General features: G+C 37.0%; 2 protein-coding genes across 2 annotated transcripts; both read right to left on the bottom strand.

Annotated features, from left to right (window-relative positions):
• Positions 1-983: 983 nt before the first annotated feature.
• Positions 984-3,021, bottom strand: LOC117787870 (fork head domain-containing protein crocodile). Its single transcript, XM_034626493.1, has one exon. It carries the CDS (start codon positions 2,916-2,918, stop codon positions 1,371-1,373), a length of 1,548 nt encoding a protein of 515 aa, XP_034482384.1. The 5' UTR covers positions 2,919-3,021; the 3' UTR covers positions 984-1,370.
• A 10,945-nt stretch (positions 3,022-13,966) lies between these two features.
• On the bottom strand, positions 13,967-19,008 carry LOC117787375 (forkhead box protein biniou). Its single transcript, XM_034625884.1, has 4 exons — positions 17,753-19,008; positions 15,170-15,446; positions 14,731-15,109; positions 13,967-14,449 (listed from the first exon to the last, which is right to left on the bottom strand). Exons 1-4 carry the CDS (start codon positions 18,847-18,849, stop codon positions 14,157-14,159), a joined length of 2,046 nt encoding a protein of 681 aa, XP_034481775.1. The 5' UTR covers positions 18,850-19,008; the 3' UTR covers positions 13,967-14,156.

Genomic DNA, 19,008 nt, shown 5'->3' with positions numbered 1-19,008 from the left:
AATCAAGGTGTGTGTGTCGTGGAGAAAGATAGTCAGGTAAGATGAATAAGCTTTCTTCTTTTTGATTGGATTTCTTGATAAAAATTAACAGAAACTTTAAAGCTTTAAATACTCAGATTAAAAAAAATATAAGAATAGGCTATTAATTATTTTGAAAGTAAGTAAAGACTGACTGCAGAATAGATCCTATGAATTACTGTTAACTCCTGGTTACATATTTCAAGTAGTATCCTAAATTTTAAACATAAATGTATATATATTCCCAAAGTTTTCGTTAATATATCGTTAGAAATAAACAGTGCTCTATTTGATTAAATTTTTAAAAATCTCTAGCCTACAAAAATTGTAGATAACTTTAATAAGTGGACTGATAAAAATCTGCTAATTAGTTCTAAAAACCGGCAATAGAGAAACGAATTCAATGCTATTTGGACTTTCGACCACAATTAAACAGTAATAAGCTGTCGGAGCAATAGGAAAACACGTGCAATATGATTAAAGTGCTGTTTAAAATGTACAGTTGATATTCCATTGTCATATTTCTGCGTCCAGTGCAATCCTGACTCATTCATTGAGCACATAAAGAGCTTCTTCTTCTTCGTCTTATATTCCTGCCACTCCAATGATGGTTATTTGATATGTTGCGATATTATTTATCAGCGGAATTTGCGTACGATATCGATTTCATCTGAAAGTCTGTTTTTAAGTAATGCCAAGTGGAAGTGCAACTTTAGTTCTGCAGTAAAAACAAATAAAACTCTCAGTAATTTGTTTTTTTTTTTTTTTGATATTTTAACATATTCTTTTAATACAGTTTTTTGTTCATAGTTGTGTTTGTATTTGTAGTGTACGCTAATTTGATAATATTATTATAAGTATTTATAATTTATTATTGCTTACGTAGGCTAGGCTAGTTAATTATAATATTACTAAGCGATTCACTATTGTAATATGTTGTTAAATATATATATTTTTAATTTTCATTTGTTTAGTTTCTGTTGAAAAAGTGGCTACGATTAAATGAAAACTGTTCGCGTAGCAAAAACTCATCACAAATTGCATACCAGACATAACTACGTCCTAAAGTGATAACAATTATTAATAAGTAGTTAATTGTAGTTACATTTATGTATATATATATATGCTATTTATTAGATGTATCAAATAAAATTAACAACTAAATACGCCATCATTTTTGTGTGGTTTTTTAGAAGACAAAAAACAAAAAATAAAAAACAATAATAAATTCGTTGACATTGAGATACTTTTCTGCTGCTTTGTTGTTGCTGTGAGTCATGCTTGAAAATATATTTACACGAATATACAAGAGAGCACAGCTGCCACGCCCACACGCCCATTTAGACGCCCATTTAGACGCCATACTTAATGCCATATTCCTGATAATGGCCAACATGCGGCCGATAATGACTGAGATTGCTCAGCTGGCCAAGTTGGCCCAGATTCCCGCTGAGATGCGATACATGATGATGATGATGATGATGACTGTTGATCACCGCCGCTGCTGCTGCGGCGGACGCGGCTGCGACGCTGGCAGAGGCCGGCGGACTGGCGGATTGAATGCTGCCCGTCGGACTGCCCGTGTCCAGTTGACAGGATTGATTCTGCTCGAAGATCATGTCGCGGAAACCCAAAGCGGAGCTGGGACTGCTGCTCAGAACCGAGGCGGAGATGGCAGCATTATTATTATTGTTATTATTATTATTGTTATTATTATTATTGTTGTTGTTGTTGTTGTTGTGCATGCTGTTGTTGTTGTTGTTGCTGGTATGCGTAGGCGTGCCGCTTTGACCGGATGCGCCGCCTCCATTTGTGATGGGCTCGGAGGGCGGCGTCTCGGGGGTGTACCAGCCCCCGTGGGCGGGTCCATGGGGCGTTGAGATCGTGGTGGGTGAGGCGCCCGAGGATTGGACACCGCTGCCATTGCCGGGCGTCAGCGGATGCGACGAATGCGACGGATGCGAGACGTGGGCGACATGACGCAGCTGCTGGGCATGATGGGCGGCGGCGGCATGATGGGCATGGGCATGATGCATCTGACTGCTGGCCACCGTCAGATTGTCATCGTTCAAATGATACGGATAGGCGCTGTGATGAATGCGCGGATTGTAGACATTCATGAGGGAATCCACAGTGAATCCCGCATGCTCCACGCCACCCGTCAAATGATTCATTTGCGCCAGACTGTCGTGACAGGAGTTGAGCATCGCCGCATGGGAGACATCCTTGCCGCTGAGACAGCCCAGATCCATTAGTGGCTCCTTCTTGAAGTGCGCCATGTGCTTGGCCTCCAGAATGCCATTGGTCATCAGCTTGAGCGGCTTCATCTCGGCCAGCTTCTCGTTCATCATGGCCTGACGCTTGATCGCCTCCTCCTTCTCCCGCATCACGTCCTTCTTCTTGAAGCGTCGTCGTCGCCGCAGAAACGAACCATTATCGAACATGTTGTACGAGTCCGGATCCAGTGTCCAGTAGGAACCCTTGCCGGGCTTCTTGTCATCCCTGGCCACCTTGACGAAGCACTCATTGAGACTCAGATTGTGACGTATCGAGTTCTGCCAGCCCTGCTTATTATCCCGATAGTACGGGAATCTCTCCATAATATACTGATAGATGCCATTGAGAGTGACCTTCTTATCGGATGCATTCTGTATGGCCATTGCGATGAGTGCAATATACGAGTACGGCGGCTTCACAATCTCCTTGTTCTGATGCGGTGCACCCAATCCGTAGGCACTCGCCGAATACGGATACCTCGAATACTGGTCGTATGCGTAATGTGCCGCTGCCGCCGCCGAGGCGCTGCTGGCGGCTGCCACCGCCGATGCGGATGTATAACCGGCGGCGGTTTGTGCATAATGCCGCGAGAACGAGTTCTGATCACTGAACAACGTGTGCATTATAGCTGAATATATATCTTAGATTCGAGATCGCAGATCAGAGTTCACTGATCAGAGTTCACTTTAAAGGTTTATTCAATTTAAGTTGCGGACTGAGCCGCCACTGAACACTGTTCAGACACAAGAATCTTCCTTTTTTTTTTGTTTGCTTGCTGCTGTTTATCTTTATCTCTCTTTATCTTTTTTGCACACTTCACAGAAGTTTTTCTTATTTTTCTTATTTTTTTGCTCTCGTCGCGTTTATTATTTGTTCAAATAATATTTGCTTAAACAAGTTGTAGCTGCAAATGTATCTGTATGTGTATCTGTATCTGTGTCTAGCACAACAACGCAACGTGCAGAGACACGCAGCGGCAAAGAACCGTTCGGGATAGTAACACGTCTGATACTGAATCTGTGTAACTGAAATAACATACAGCTCGATTCACTGCGACGCCAAACGAATCTCGGCAGCGACAGCGACAGCGCCAGCGACAGCAAAGCCAGCGTCAGCGTCAGCAGCGACAGCGACAGCGATTGTGCAAATGTATCTGTAGCTGTAGCTGTATCTGTATCTGTGACCAACCACCGACGGCAGCACGTTCTGTTTGCTGCAGTCAGTAAGTGAAGACCTACAGCTATGTGTGCACACACACACACACAGATACAAATGTCGACACAGATACAGATACAGTATCTGAGAGCAGACGAGGTGGCCGCCATTCATGATTTTCAGGCATAAGACCGCCTTTGCGCCCTGTAAAGTGGCACTCTCTCTCTCTCTTCCCCTGCCAATGTGTGTGTGTGTGTGTGAATGTGAAAATAGTTGAACCTTCAGTTGCTACTCGTTGTCAGTTTCGTTGCTGTCTGTCTGTTTATGTTGTTCAAACTAATGCTTAAAATGCGGCCTAGCCAATGCAGCGCTCTCTCTCTCTCGCTCGCACTCGCACATTGAACGGCATGCAAAAGCGGGATAGGTAGCGTCACAGCACCTGGGAGTGCAGACAAGTTGCGGGCTCAGTTGGTGGGTGGCTTTATCTTTGGCTTTAGCTTTTCGTATCTGGTATCTGGTTTCAGCATAAATTAATGGCCACAAGTTTTTCTTCTCTTCTTCTCTCCGTTTTCTATTTCTTTTTCGATTTCAACTCACAGCTGTGCGACAATACGTGAAAGTGGCCATGGGAATGGGAATGGGAATGGGAATGGGTAAAAGCATTTCTTCATTTACACTCGTAGATTGAAAGCGTTCATTAACTATATAATAAAGCAGAAGATAGGGAATTCTGTGGCTGGGAATATAAGTTATTAACATTATTGTGACTTTAGACGTCCTTGCACTATACTAAATTAAATGTGGAAAACTAATATAATTTATTATTATTTTTTTCTAAACAACATCATGACTTTCTATGCCTTTATGTCTTTACACAGAAATAAAAATTCATTCTAATAATCAAGCTTAAAAAACTTGATATAATTCCTAAATTAAGATAAAACGTAGATAAAATAGCAACAATATTAATAAACCGACATTAAAAAAGTCAAAGAAGACTAAATTATTTGATCTAACTGAAAACAAGTATTACACAACCGTAAAATTGAAAATATTGTTAAGAAAAATCGGGCTTGATTTAAGTATTTCATACTTGTTTTATGAGAATCCGAGATTACCGTACTTCTGACACCGCATTGGATGGATGTCAGCCCGGAGTTCGGATTTTTTTTCTGTGTATAATTACCTACATTAATTATGTAAAACTTAGTTAAGCTATAAATTAGTTTAAAAAAAAACCTTTTTTTTTCTAAAATTACAATAGTATTTTAAATTTAAAGAAATTTTATGTATAATATTATTATTACCTACACAAGGAAAGTAATTTTCTGAAATCGATCTTAAATTTTACATAAATCTTTCATTATAACTTTAAAGCAGATCAAATAAAGAACATTAAAAATACAATATTCATTACTAAAAGATTTTTTTCTTGCATTAATTGCCAAAAAAAATCCTTTCCAAGTGAAATATTTTAGACAATATTAGAAGTATATTAGTTCCTAAAAAAATATAATTTTTACAATATGTCGCTTTCCAGAATAAACAAATCTCAATTACAGTATGGTTAAAGAAATGAGTTTAAACAGAGCGAAGAAAGTTGATTTTTTAAGATTTAAAAATAAAGACTCTATTTTCTTATAAATACCTCTTTAGCAACGTCTTAAGAATCTGTTAAAAGTGGAGCTTAAATTGTGTACTATAAAAACGAAGGCTGCAAAAAAAAATCAGTACTTAACCCAGATTTTAGCTCAACTTTCGATTATAAAAGCGCAGTTTAAATTTAAAAATTACTTAAATTATAAGAAGCATTTTGATATTGTGTAAATTCTCGGTCTTAATTCGCCCACACATACTGGGAATCGTAAAGTTGATCGTTGTTGTTGTTGTTGCTGTTATTGTGGTTGTTTTTATTCATCTCTCTCTCTCTTTCTCGCGGTAGGAACAACAAGAGCCTTTCTTTATACATTCCCAATTCGCTGTTTTTTCTCATATGTTCTCACGTTTTTTTTCACATCTCTTTCGATTGTTCTCCTGTTGTTGTTGTTGTTTTTGTTATGAGCCCAAGCGATTTTTTGCAGACTTCGTTTTTGAAATTTTTTTTTTGTTTTTGCTTATTGAAACAATATTTTTTCGTACAACAATATTTATTGACTTTGTCAGCTTTAAAGTAAATTTTATATGTTTATTTGGGCAAGTGTGTGTGTGTGTGTGTTCAGACTGACTCAATGTTTGAGTGGGTGTGTGTGTGTGTGCGTGTCAGTGTGTGTACATGTGTGTGTGGAAACACTTGCATTTATTTTGATAATTTAAAAGTATAATTAATTTTATTTGCATTCAATAAATGGGCAACTGTTTAAAAAAACACGCATAGAAAACGATATTATTGTGCTTCTATTACATTCTTTCCCTCTCTCTCTCTCTCTCTCTCTCTCTCTTTCTCTCTCTCTCTCTTTCTCTCTCTCTCTGTCTCTCTGTTTGTCTGGAAGTATTTCGATAGCCTGGATAATTGATACAAGAATAATATTTGGCTCTATTAGCGCAATCGCATTATTTTGACAAATATTTTTATTGTTTTAACATAATTTTTCGCATGCGAGCTGAATGACGGACACAAGGAGGACACAAGGACATGAAGTGAAGTGTTTCACTTGCGTACATCTCATGTGCTCATGTCCAGCTCCGATTGCGGCTTCGTCTCCGACTTTGACTGCCAGGTTCGAACCCAGCTCAGTCCTGCGTCCAGCTCTGTGTCCCGTTATCCTGTTCGAAAGTCCTTTGGCTGCATTTGAAATTCGAATGAGGCTGAATGTGAAGCATCACATTTTCTATCGTCTGCTTTGCTTTTTATTTCTCCTGCTCCGCATTTCGCCTTCATTTTCGTCGCTGCTGATTTTACAAATTTTCGTCTTTCTGATTGTGTATATATATATATATATATATGTGTGTGTGTGTGTGTGTAACTTTGTCTGCCTCTGCATTTTGCACAGTTCATGTTATTTTTTGAGTAGTTGCCTCGCCCGTCTGTCCCAATCTGAGCCCCCGTCTCAATTCCCAGTCTCAGATACTTAGTCTCATGTATCTCGAGCTCGTATCTCAGCCCGGCCATATCTACCCCCACTCCGCTTTGTCTGTCATTTGACCTATGAAAATATTGTTTTAATCTCTCTGTCCCCAACACAATTTCCCAACTGCAGTGAAAGTTTAATCAATCTCTAAATAGAAGTGAAGGTGAATTAAGCATTTATTTAGAAATATCTCAGTTATACTTGAATTGACAATTAAAAATCAGCCCATTTATTGATTAACAATCATAAAAGCAATTTAATTACAGATCAAGCATTGAATTTGATTACGATTTTAATGAATGTTGCAGTTCCATTGCAATTAGAAAACTGAAAAAAATGACTTTTTGTTTATATTCCGAATATTTAAAATTAAGAAGGATTAGATAAGATTTCTCATGAATTCTTGTGTGTATTTCAAAAGAACGCGAATCGAAATTAATTAAGATATTTAAGATAGACAGTTTAAATTAAAGACAATACATTTTATTAAATTTTCAAATTACAGCCATTTTAACTTCAAGTTTCATCTCTTGCTTATCCTATTTAGATCGTATTATTGTCCTGTTAAAATAAACATATATCTTCTTAGTCAGGATAAAGTGCTGAGTTGCCTTTTAGTTTCAATGACAATTTGTCTATTGTTTTCTATATTTTTGAACAGCAGAAATAGGGGAAATATATATAGAAATAAATTTGTAGAAATATATAGGTCTTAGCAAATCCAAACATCCTTTAAATATCATTCAAATCATTCTAAAATTTAAAATTTTGGCACTTATTTTTAGGTAATTATTTAAGATATTATTATTAAATTAAAATAATATGCGGATGAAATTGCAAAGACTCAGCATTAAAAATGTCAAAGGGGTCTCAAATATTTCATTAAAGAACAGAACCCTGATAGTCAAAGTATTACAGAGAAAATTGAATAGATTAGTTATAGAGAAATGTAAGAAAATCTGGGACTAGAGTTATTTTGACACCGCATTGGATTGATTTAATGCCGGAATCCCAGATGTTTTTCTCTGTAGACCTTCTGTTTAAAAAGTTGAATGAACTTTAATGATATAAATTTAAAAAAAATGGCGATTGCGCAATAAGCTTTCTGGTCACGCTATTAGCATATGAAACATATTAATTTGAGAAAGAAATTATAAAAAAAGTACATATTTGTGTGGTATAATCAAGTTGGGGCGCCCCTCTCTCTCTCTCCATTTTGCACGCTCAATTTGAGTCAGTGTACAGAACGTTGACACCGCAGTTGACAACAACAACAACAACAAAAACAAAGCAATGTTTGAGCTGGTGTCGCGACATTTGATGTGTTGCGATGTGAAGCCTACGAACTCCCCTCGCCAAGGGGGAATTATGGCTAGACTGATGTTAGAAGTCTAGAGGGCAATTTGCAACACATGTCGGCTAAGCAGTGAGGGGCGTGCATTCAGACGGTGAGACAGTGAGACGGACAGAAGGCGAAACATATGGCAACTCATTGCCTATTAAATTTTTAGCAATTTATTTCCTTTTTTCGGACAGATTTTAGTATTTTTACTTGAAGTAATCTAAGAATAATATTTATTTTAAAGCGCTGAGTGCAAGGAGTGCCCTAATCAGACAGTTAACGGCACTTGAGCCTCACACACACATACACACGCACACATGCACACAGAGACGGAGAAACAGGATTTAAGCTGCAACAATAATAGCATTTCTAGCAAAAAAAAGAAAGAAATTGAAAAATATCTTTCGCTTGAAAACGCGCACTGCTAAAAATGCTGATAAGGCGAAATATGCGCACGCACACACACACACACACGCACACACGCAAACTAACACACACACACAATGCTGCTGCTGTTGCTGCTCTGCTTGCTGCTCTGCTCGCTGCTCTCTTATGAATATGCATGCGGCGACGCAGCGTCGCTGCTGGCAGAGTGCTGGGCCAATAAAGCGTAGACACACGCACACACTCACAGCAGCCGACGACGAGCTCACCTACAGCAACATGCAGAGACGATTGCGCAGCGATTGGTGGGCGTGGTCTCTCTGCACTGCACACAGAGCCCAGAGCCAAGCAGCGCAGAGTGAGAGAGAGCAAGAGCGCAGCAATGGCGCATGCATTGCACTGCTTGCACACTGCAGTGCAAACAACGAGGCAACGCTACCTTGAGTGTGATTGTGTTGTTGGCTTTTATGTTTAAGGGTGGACACTGGAGCTGAAGTGTGCTTTGGGGGGTGGATAGATAATTGGGTGGTTTGGGTGGATACGCTCGATATTGGCAACTCATTAAAATTTATGATTTGTATATGGTTCGAGCTCTCATTATGCCATAGTTCGTTCTTTTTTGCATAGCCAATTTAGCAGATTAGTTGTAGACACAATTTTTGGTTTGTGTTGTTCTTGGAAATTTAATGTGGATGTGGTTGTGGCTGCGGTTGCGGTTGCGGTTGAAGGGGTTGCTCTCAGTGCAAACAGATGGGAAATTTCCGCCATTAGTTTTAATCATAATAATCGCAATCATAATCATGGCGAAAATCTTCCGGTCTTAGGCCATAAGCAGCGGAAATTCATGTCATCACGTTGTCTTCGTTGTCTTCATTGGTGTTGGCGGCGCTAAGTCCTCGCCTACCTGAGGACTCTGAGGACTCTCAATTCCTGGCCACCGGATGCTAATCATCAATACTTAAGGATGGCTTGATCGGCAGGGGAAAACTTTTTGGATGCGGGGTTGGCATGTTTAGACTTTAATACGCGCCGCGGGAATTCTTAATGAAAGCGACAGGAAACGATTGGGTATTTCCCTGGTGCCTGGTCTTAAGGCTTAGTTGGCTAAAATACCTGGCCAGCTACTGGACATCGATGTCGACTGCTGTTTCCTTCTGGTCTCGTGCTCTTTCTTACTTCATGTGCTTGGTTTTCCCCATTACCCATTGGTTACTGATGTCTTGATAATGATGATTATGATGAAGATGAAGATGATGGTTTCTGGGTGATTTGCTTATGCCGCGCGTGTCCTGTCGTTTTGTGGCTTATTTGCGGTTTTACAGTTTTTATGGCCCAGAAGTGACCCGCTGGTTGTGGGTGTTTCTAGCCAACATGGACTGTAGGAAATGGCTAATACAGAAGCGTTAAGGTGTGGACTTTTTGCTCAAATTATGTTTGGTTGCCTGAGTTGCTTCCGAGTTTCCCGGAAACCAATTAAAGATTTACAGTATTTTTGTAAATCATTTAAATTATTTTCTTATATATAACATTTTATTAAATTATGTATTATGTATTGAAGAATTCCTTTAAATTACATTTAATTTATAAAAAATTAATTGAAAAGTTGTAGCTGCCACTTGAAAAAAAATTAACTTTTTGTCTGAATTTTATATTTATTTATATTGTTTATTTAATTATTTATTGTCATCATCATTAACAGTCTAAAGAATTAATGTTGTCATATATTAAATTTAAAAAATTAATTTGGCTGTAAATTTCTTCAAAATTTAAACAACATTTTAAAAATCTAAATAAAAATATCTAAAGATTCGGTTATACTTAAAAAGTAAATAAACTGTCCAAAAATATTATTTATTTATCTATTTATTTATTGAGTGTCAACAAAGAAGAGTTGACTAAACTTATAATAAAATTGGGAAAAATTCAAATCTAAAATTAAACTAAAATTATAAAAAAAATTAATTAAAAATGTAAAGGTAAAAGTAAGGTAAGAACTGTTGACTAACTTACAAAAAATTCAAATCTAAAATTAAAACCGAAATGATAAAAAAAGAAATGAAAAATGTAAAGGTATAAACGTGTAAGATATTTAAATTTAAAATTAAAACTGAAACTAAAAAAAAAATTAAAAATTAAAAAGTATAAAAGTCTGGGAATATTAAAAAATTATTAAATTAAATTTATTATTAAATATATACATACTTATGTATGCTCGCAATTAAAATTTTTAATAAATTTTATATAACACTCGCATAACCTTTATTACCTATAAAAGTGTTCTTTTTCAGGAAACTACTTTTCTGGTAGATACATTATTTTTCCAGCAGAGGAAATAAGTGTGTGTAAATAATTCAATACAAATCCTCTAGTTTCCTTCGCAAAGTTGCAGTTTTTTCTGTGGTTGCAATAGATCTTGAAGCCTAAAACTTGCTTATTAATAATATACCCGTTGATTGCATTCATTCACAACTCTTTGGAATATATTTATACCTGTCTCAGTCCACTTGGCCTAAACACTTTAATTCATTCATAAAACAGCTTCTCTGCTTCTTCTTCTTTCGTCTCTTCAAGTATTTCATTTCATTCAAAAAACTTAAACTTGTCTCGTTGATGTTGCTCATGTTGTTGTTGTTGGTTGGTTGTTCGTTGTTCGTTGTTGTTCGCTGCTTGGTTGCTGTTGCTGCTGTGCTGGTCTAATGTTTATTTTATAAATATTCCTTGCCATGTTATTCCAACAAGACTTTTGTTTATTTATATGGGGAAATACGCGCGACATACTCGAGACTTTGTCTATAAACGATTCGCATGTAAAGTGAAATTCGCCATAGAAATATCTATGAATACATATAATATAGTATGTGAGTAGCCTTTCTATATAGTAACATATATATATACATACTACCATTTCATTGTTTCCTTTGATTTGAGTTTGGGAAACCTGGCAATTTGCTATGCGCGCCTATAAAAACAATTTCTGCAATTTGAAATGAATGGGAAAATCCTTGCGAAAAACGTTTTTAATTTCACATAAATTTAAAATAAATAATACTCGTACATTTAAAAAAAAAAAATTGTTTATTTTAACGCAAAGAAAACTGCTGAATTCTCGTTTATTTTTTGGCAAAAATAAAATGTTCAAATCATTTTATTTATTTATTTATGCAGGCTGGTGTTGGTGTTGTTGTTGTTACTGTTGTTGCTGCTGTGGCATCTTCGATTTGGGTTTTGGGTTTCCACATTTTGGCCATGTTCGTTTTTGGTTGGTAGAGTTCTGTTGGTTCTGTTGGTTCTGTTGGTCCTGTTCGTGTGTTTACTTGACGCACAAATCCTCTTATGCTGAGTCGGCTTCAGCTCTCGGCTCGGCTCGACTCGGCTAGATTCGATTCGCAACGGAACGGAACGAAAAGGACAATTGCATGTTTTGATTGCCGCCTGCAATTGTCCTGCAACTGCCACAGTTGCTGCCACTGTTCCTGCCTCGTCCTCGTCCTCGTGCACTTGTGACAATATTTTCATAATTTTTGCATCTTTTTTTTCCTGCTGCTACCTCTGTGGTTGTCGTTGTTGTTGTTGTTGTCATCGGCGCATCGCCAACGGTAGGTGCGTGTGTAAACATTAACTTTTCAAGAAGATTTAATCCCGATTATCCTTTGACTGTACAATTTTTTCACTCAAAAGTTACCTCGACTGCCGTTTCTCTGTTTATATTACGATTTTACTAAGCTTGAAGTCTGCCTTGTCCAGATATTCAACCTCATCCTCATCCCTTCGTCCTTTCGTCCCTTTAGTCGCTGCTGCTGATAATTATCAATGGCGACGACTTCTTGATGCGATTTCTTTTACTTTTCTTTGGGTCGAACAATGCTCAATGGTCAAAGGACATTTGGGTTCGCTTGGGTTTCTTCAGGATTCGCTCAGTGTTCCATTTGACTCTGTATGAGATTTTAATTTGCTCATAAAGGTGAGACAATTAACTGAATAATTGGATTGTTGGTCTGTTCGACAATGCTTTGGGCTTGTGCCTTAAATTAGATGTATTTCCTTACTCTCTGAGACAATGGCTGTTATCCTTTGATCTGGTTAGCTGTCAGTTTGTGTGTCTATTTGTGTCAATTATCGGCTTTATTAGACTAAAAGTATTGGGTAACAAATGAAGAACTGGTATAAATTTGGAAAAGCTAAATTAAAACTAAATCACTAAACAGACGTTAAACTTTTATTATGTTTTATCTTAATTTGTCCAGAAAAGTACAATAGAAAATAAAGAACATTTTTTTGTGCAGGCAACAACCAATTTCTAGATATTATTTTATTTTATTTTTATTTATTTAGTTATGCAAGACTAAAAGCAGTCGGCAAAGAAAACAAAAATTACCAAGCATAAAAATTAAGTTAAAGATTACAAATACAAATAAAATTAAATATAAATTATGAGCTGTAAGGAAAAAAAATTTAAGTTAGATCTGGGGTAAGCAAAAATTATAAATGATCCAACATTTGTTGCAAGGATTGGGGAAAACCCAGAAAGACCCAATCAGATCAATAAAGATTAGTGTTGTTATTAGTAATTGTATGAATGTTAGAATAGTTTAATGTAATATAACAAGTTATAAGTATTAGTAAGGTTAGGGATTTAACGATAGGTATCGGAAAAGTGCGGATTTTAAGGAAGGGAGAGAGAGCTCTGAGGATTTTCATAAGTATTTTTATTTATCATTTAGAATTTATTTCTTATTTATAATTTATTTATTATTTAATTATAATGAACTTGTTTAATTGCACCCTTATTGTTAAATTAAAATTTTATTTAATTTCATTTAAATTGTGCGCAATAAGTGCACTGCTTATTACACAGCTACACGTGTATGCTGCTTGCTTGTAAATTTACGTTCCCTGCTTACCAAGCACTGGACTGCTTCTTAATTCATCGCACCAAGCAGTTTCCTCTCCGTTTACTGCTTACCAATTCATCGGAAGCAGTGTAAATTCAAACATTTCACTGCATTGTATGGATTATTAAAGCAGTGTTGTTGAAACTAGTTCACTGCTTTGTAATGTTTACTGCTTTGCATCATCGCAGCCAACTTCACTCTACGCCGTTTTGAACGCACTTGAAGTTGGCTGCACGAATACTTGATATGAAACATTTAAATATTTATTTTTTTAATTTAAAAATAATAAAAAAAAATTAATTAAAAGAAATAATACTATTTAAAAAAAATAAAAACACTATATTCGAGCGCTTAACTATGAGATACACAGTACTAAATTGACAGACATATTAATTTGAGCTAGGAATTATTTTAACAAATAGGCTATTGCATTGTAGAAAAACGTTAAACAGTCTTCACTACCGCTATGAGGATGAACGTTTGTAAAAGTCTCTTTGAGTTTGTTTTGCTAGAAATCAATCCGGAATTGATTAAATTTGTATTTTCATGCAAAATATCTTTTTTGATTATGATTCGTTCTATGAATTGACTCTATAGTGAAACATGGATCATTTGCGACAGTTAAATGTATTTAAACTTTTTTAAACAAATCCGCTAATCTCTCCACGTTCTTCTAAAACACATTCTGTATGGCTTAGTTCAAATAACAAGTTGAAAGTCTGAATTCTGAAATCTTTATAATATTTTTATTATCATAGAAATATTTTTGGAGAACTCAATAATATTGATAGCATTAAACATTTTATTAAGATTAATGCTTTACTGTTTGTTTTTCAAATACTTGCTAATTAAATGATATTTATTTGATAATAACTTGTTTGTTTACGCACTAAGCAACTAATGTGATCAAATTTGGCAACTACTTAGGAACTAACATTAAAATTGATTATCCTTTGAGGTAATAATGCCAAATAACTCATACATATTGAATTAATAATATAATTGTGATAATGCTAAGGGTTAATTTGAATATTTAATTGTCTCATAGTAGCCGCCATTGACCGATGTCGGGGGCGGAGTTATCGGTGGCAGGTAAACCGGTTTCAAATCGACGGGCGAACGATCGATCGCCTGATTTCCCGATTGTGATGGCGGCGGCGTCATGGTTCCATGATGATGATGATGATGGGGATGATGATGATGATGATTATTGTTGTTGTTATTGTTATTATTATGGTGTGACTGGGATTGCGAGTGTACCGTCTGAATGGAGGACAGAGCGGGCAGCTGCTGCAGCGACATGGAGCGCAGACCTGATAGAAACAAGAACAACAACAAGAACAAGAAACTCGATTAAAATGCGTATTTTTTTATGATCTGGTGTTAAAAATCACACAGAGCCGCGACGTCGGCAGCGTCAGCTATAAAATATAGCGACAGAGGGACAAACAGTGCCATGTGTTGCTATGCGGCGGTAATCGGAGATCAAGATCACACACACGCACACACACTCAGTCAGTCAGTCAGTCATTGAATTTACTTGGCTCTGATTGACACGAACACCCAAGGCGGCGCGAGTTGCAGGCGCACTTACCGTTATCCAAGCCGCTGCCACTTGTTGCATAGGAATAACCCGCTGCCACGAGACTGGCGGCTGGCGCATAATCGCTTTGAAGCGCCGTCACCGGCGAACTGGAGGAGCCCGCCGTCGAAGTCATGCCCAGGGCGGAATGAGCCAGGGGTGGCGTAAGCGAGCCATTCAGATTGTTGCCCACGGTGGTGAGGCAGGTTATGTTGGAGTACTGTGGCAAGGTGCCCACTCCAATGGCCGGTGCACCACTGTGCGCCGCATGCACATTCCAGGCATCCCCAAAGCCCTGAGCCGCTGAAGAAATGACATTGGGAGCGGAGCTGGCGGATGCACCATAATCATAAGTGGCATAAGCTGGTGCCGCATAGAAATTGGCATTATCCTAAGTAAAATTAAGTTAAAATCAGTTAAATTATTTTTATTTATTTAAGAGAGAACTCACCATGCCCGCATCTCCATAGCTGCCACTGTAGAAGCCATTGGCATTCACCGCATACGTTTTGACCTTGATCTTGGAGCGATAGCCGCGAGGACGACGCCGCAGACTGCCCTCATCCTCAAACAGATGCGCCGAGTTCTCATCGATAGTCCAGTAATTGCCTTTGCCCGGTTTGCCCACTCCCATTCCCTTGGGCAGCTTCTTGAAGCACTCATTCAGGCTGAGATTGTGACGTACCGAATTCTTCCAGCCCACGTAAGGTCCACGAAAGAATTCATAGCTGCAAGCACATTTTAGATAGTCAGATATTAAGTTATATATTATATTATAGTCTTACTAAAATAACAGTTTTTTAAGTCAAAAATGTTCTTAAATATTTAATCCACAAAATAAGAAAATATTAGGAGAAAGATTAAAAAAAAATTACAAATCGCTTATTTACTTGAGAAACCCAGATTTTTAATGATTTAGAAATATTCATTATATTCTATATTGTGCAAAATTTATATTTTAATATCATATTCATATCTCTTCATATGAGAATCAAACCAGACTTAGATTTCTACAAATATTTTTGTTATAATATGAAATATTTTTACCAGACATATCAAATCAAAAAAAAAATAAAAGAATAAATAAATAACTAAAAATAAAAATGTAATGGTAACAGCAAATAACTTTTACAAATGCAGTTGAAACGGTTAATATCGGTTAACGTAACGGTTACGGTATTATTCCCTAAAAATAATTAATGCAAGTTTATTTATTTGTCAGATATTAAATTACCCATATACCCTACCATTCTGCCCTCTTCATTTGCATTCATTCTAATTGATTGTCGCCACAAAACTCAATTATAAAATTTTTCGGCTGCACAGACTTGGCAACAACAAACAAACGATATTAAGGCACACCAGCGTACTAAAACTGAGTTCTCTTATTTGGTCTCGTTCCCAGTCGCGGTTGTCGCCAATATCGCCAATATATCCAAACATATAAAGTGCCAAGCGCTGAGAAATATGAGCAATCAAAAGGATGCGCCTTCTTGGCTTTGTCTTCAGAGAAAATGTGGGGGGTGGGGAAAGTCGATCATATTTTGTTGAGTAAATAAAATCGGACGCAAGTAAATAAACGCCAAGCGACAAATCACATGACAACCGACACAATTTGCCAATCCCCAATTTCGATTTCGATTTGTATCTGTATCTGTATGTGTATGCATGTATCTGTATCTGTAGCTTTCGTCCATTGCCATTTGACGTGGTGTCGATGTCAGTAATGGGTCTCAATCGACACTTGAGAACGCGAAGACTTTTGATTCGAGGCTTGGGAATGCGTTAAGCGATAAGAACTGAGAGTCTAGTTTGACAGATTGAAAGGTAAAATTTACTTATTTTCTATGTTTTATAAAATTAGCGTGTACAATAGAAAAATTCTAATTTTAACATTTTCTTAACAATTCATAAAAAGAAATTTATTTATTTATCTATCCCGCAAATAAAAGAATAATCTTTTTTTTGTTTAAGTGCTAGTTGATCAAATTTGATGGTTAAAATCCCTTATTTCTATATTTTTGAACACTGGCTAATGAATGAAAAAATTAAAACTCAACATGTTTATATATAATTTGTAAAGAATAATCTATTTTGAGTTTGACAAGCATACTTTTTTAATATATGAAAAGTTATCATTAGTCGAAAAAAATTACTTGTAAACAGGGACTGCAAATAATAGTTATGATTTTTATAAATATTACTTTTAATTTCTATAATTAAAATTGAAATTAATAGGAATTTTTAAACTTTTTTATAAAAGTCAGCATATAATTTTTATTTCATAATTTGTATTTTAAAAATTATAACTGTTACGATCCCTGCTTATAAATAATATTCAAAATTCAACATGTTCCTTTAATATGTTCATTAATAATTATTATTATACTCAATTTTTTTTTTTTTTTTTCTTAGAATATATTAAAAAGTGACATAATATTTAGATTTTTGATAATCACCAAATATTTGGATTATTAATAATCACGAAATATTATGTCAGTGTCTTTAAGCTCCTCAGGAAAGAAACGCTTTATGACACTTATTGAAATGTAATTTTCAAATATGATTTCATTTATCTGATGTCATTGCTCAAGCAAAACACGTATTTTTTTCAATTTTTTCAAATCAGATTTTTTTCAAAAATCATTTGCTGTAAAACAAAAATATCCCAAGTTTATTATACCCTTAAAAAACATAGATCAAATCAAATATATATTTTTAATGGGTCCTTAATCATTAAGGCTTAATGAATCTATTGTATTTTTTGTATTTTTTTTATAAGCCCTTAAAGCTTTACATAGGCTTAGGTCCTATATCTTTGATATTAGAGTTACTCAAATAATATAAAGACTGAAAGCCCAACATATGGTCCCTGAAACTGGATACTCTGCACTATTCCTACTCCAACTCGTATTGGGAGCTCAAGTGATCGAAAGCTCAAGTGACACAGAGAAATTGAATAAAATTGGAGATTGAATCGCTTGAGTCTGATTTCAATCTCATAGAGTGTACTTTAAATAGATTGTGTACCCACCTCTTTTGTAGATATGCGTAGATCTCGCTTAGGGTCAGTTTGCCAGTGGGCGACTCCTTGATGGCATGTCCGATCATATTGATATAGCTAAGGGCTGGCTTCTCAGGGCGTCTAGTCCCTGACTTTTTGGTGGTATCCGGCGTGCTGCTGTCCTGTCCATTGGAACCCGTTGACTTGGACTGCTGACAGCTTTGACCTTCATGTGTTGTTGCATTTGTTGGCGTCGTCTCTGAGCCATTTAAGGACTTGGCTGGCGAGGAACTCGCACTGGAGTAATTCAAGACGGACATGCCATGATTATGGGCATTCGATATGACCTGTGTGGGCGAGGAGGACATCCGTGGCATAAAGCTGCCCGATCCTGGAGAATTCTGCTGTGATTGTTGCTGTTGTTGTTGTTGCTGCTGCTGTTGTTGTTGCTGCTGATGTTGTTGCTGCTGATCTGCCTCGTGTATGGTCAACTGATGATAATCGTTGGCACTGAGAATGGTATTGTTGGAGCAGTACTTGATCGTGGAGGTATATTGATGATTCATCGGCTGCAGCTGCAAAGGCTTTCCAACCGACGAGCTGACGTACATCTCCTGATCGGTGGGCGTCTTGGAACTGGAATTGGGGGATATCGAGCCGGCCGAATGGGTGGTCATTAGCACCCCATATGGGGGAATCGGACTGGACGATGCCGGCGGGGTTCCCATGCTATGGATCGCACTCAGTCCATAATGTTGGGTTGTTGTGGGCGTCACATTGCCAGCGCCATCTAACGCTGAGGTATAGTACTTGCGATCCATGTAGCTAATGTTGGGCTTCTCATCCACCAGATCCGTGGGGGAATCACCGCCCATGGACTGGAAATTGCCAGCAGGCAGCAAATTTCCAGCACGATACAAATGCGAATGAGGATGTGGATGTGTATGGGTGTGTGTGTGTGAGTGTGAGTGTGTGTGTGGCAGAGGGTGTGTATGCTGCGACGATAAATGATGATGAGGATGATGCGGATGATGATGATAATGCGAGGAGCTCACAAAGCCACCCAACTGATCAACGTTCATGGCACGATTATTCAAATCACTCACAGCTTCTTCACTCTTAATCATCTTTCAATTTATCGTTCGAATGATCAGTGATTAATTTCTAACTTTTTCTTATTGTACTTCGATCGAAGTCTTGTTAGTTTCTGTTTTCTGTTTTCAATTTCTTCCGTTTTCTTCCGTTTCAATGTGCTCAGAACCGCGCGTCTTCGCTATTCTCGCCTA

Source organism: Drosophila innubila (assembly GCF_004354385.1).
Source record: "Drosophila innubila isolate TH190305 chromosome 3L unlocalized genomic scaffold, UK_Dinn_1.0 0_D_3L, whole genome shotgun sequence".
NCBI classification, from domain to species: domain Eukaryota; kingdom Metazoa; phylum Arthropoda; class Insecta; order Diptera; family Drosophilidae; genus Drosophila; species Drosophila innubila.
Note: the sequence above shows the minus strand (reverse complement) of the source record. Positions and strands in the feature narration are given on the sequence as shown.

Coding starts and splice junctions, on each gene's coding strand:
- LOC117787870 (XM_034626493.1), bottom strand. CDS start 2,918: ATGCACACGTTGTTCAGTGATCAGAACTCGTTCTCGCGGCATTATGCA.
- LOC117787375 (XM_034625884.1), bottom strand. CDS start 18,849: ATGATTAAGAGTGAAGAAGCTGTGAGTGATTTGAATAATCGTGCCATG. Junction 15,447..17,752: donor TACGCATATCTACAAAAGAG/GTGGGTACACAA, acceptor ATGTGCTTGCAG/CTATGAATTCTTTCGTGGAC. Junction 15,110..15,169: donor GCTATGGAGATGCGGGCATG/GTGAGTTCTCTC, acceptor AATTTTACTTAG/GATAATGCCAATTTCTATGC.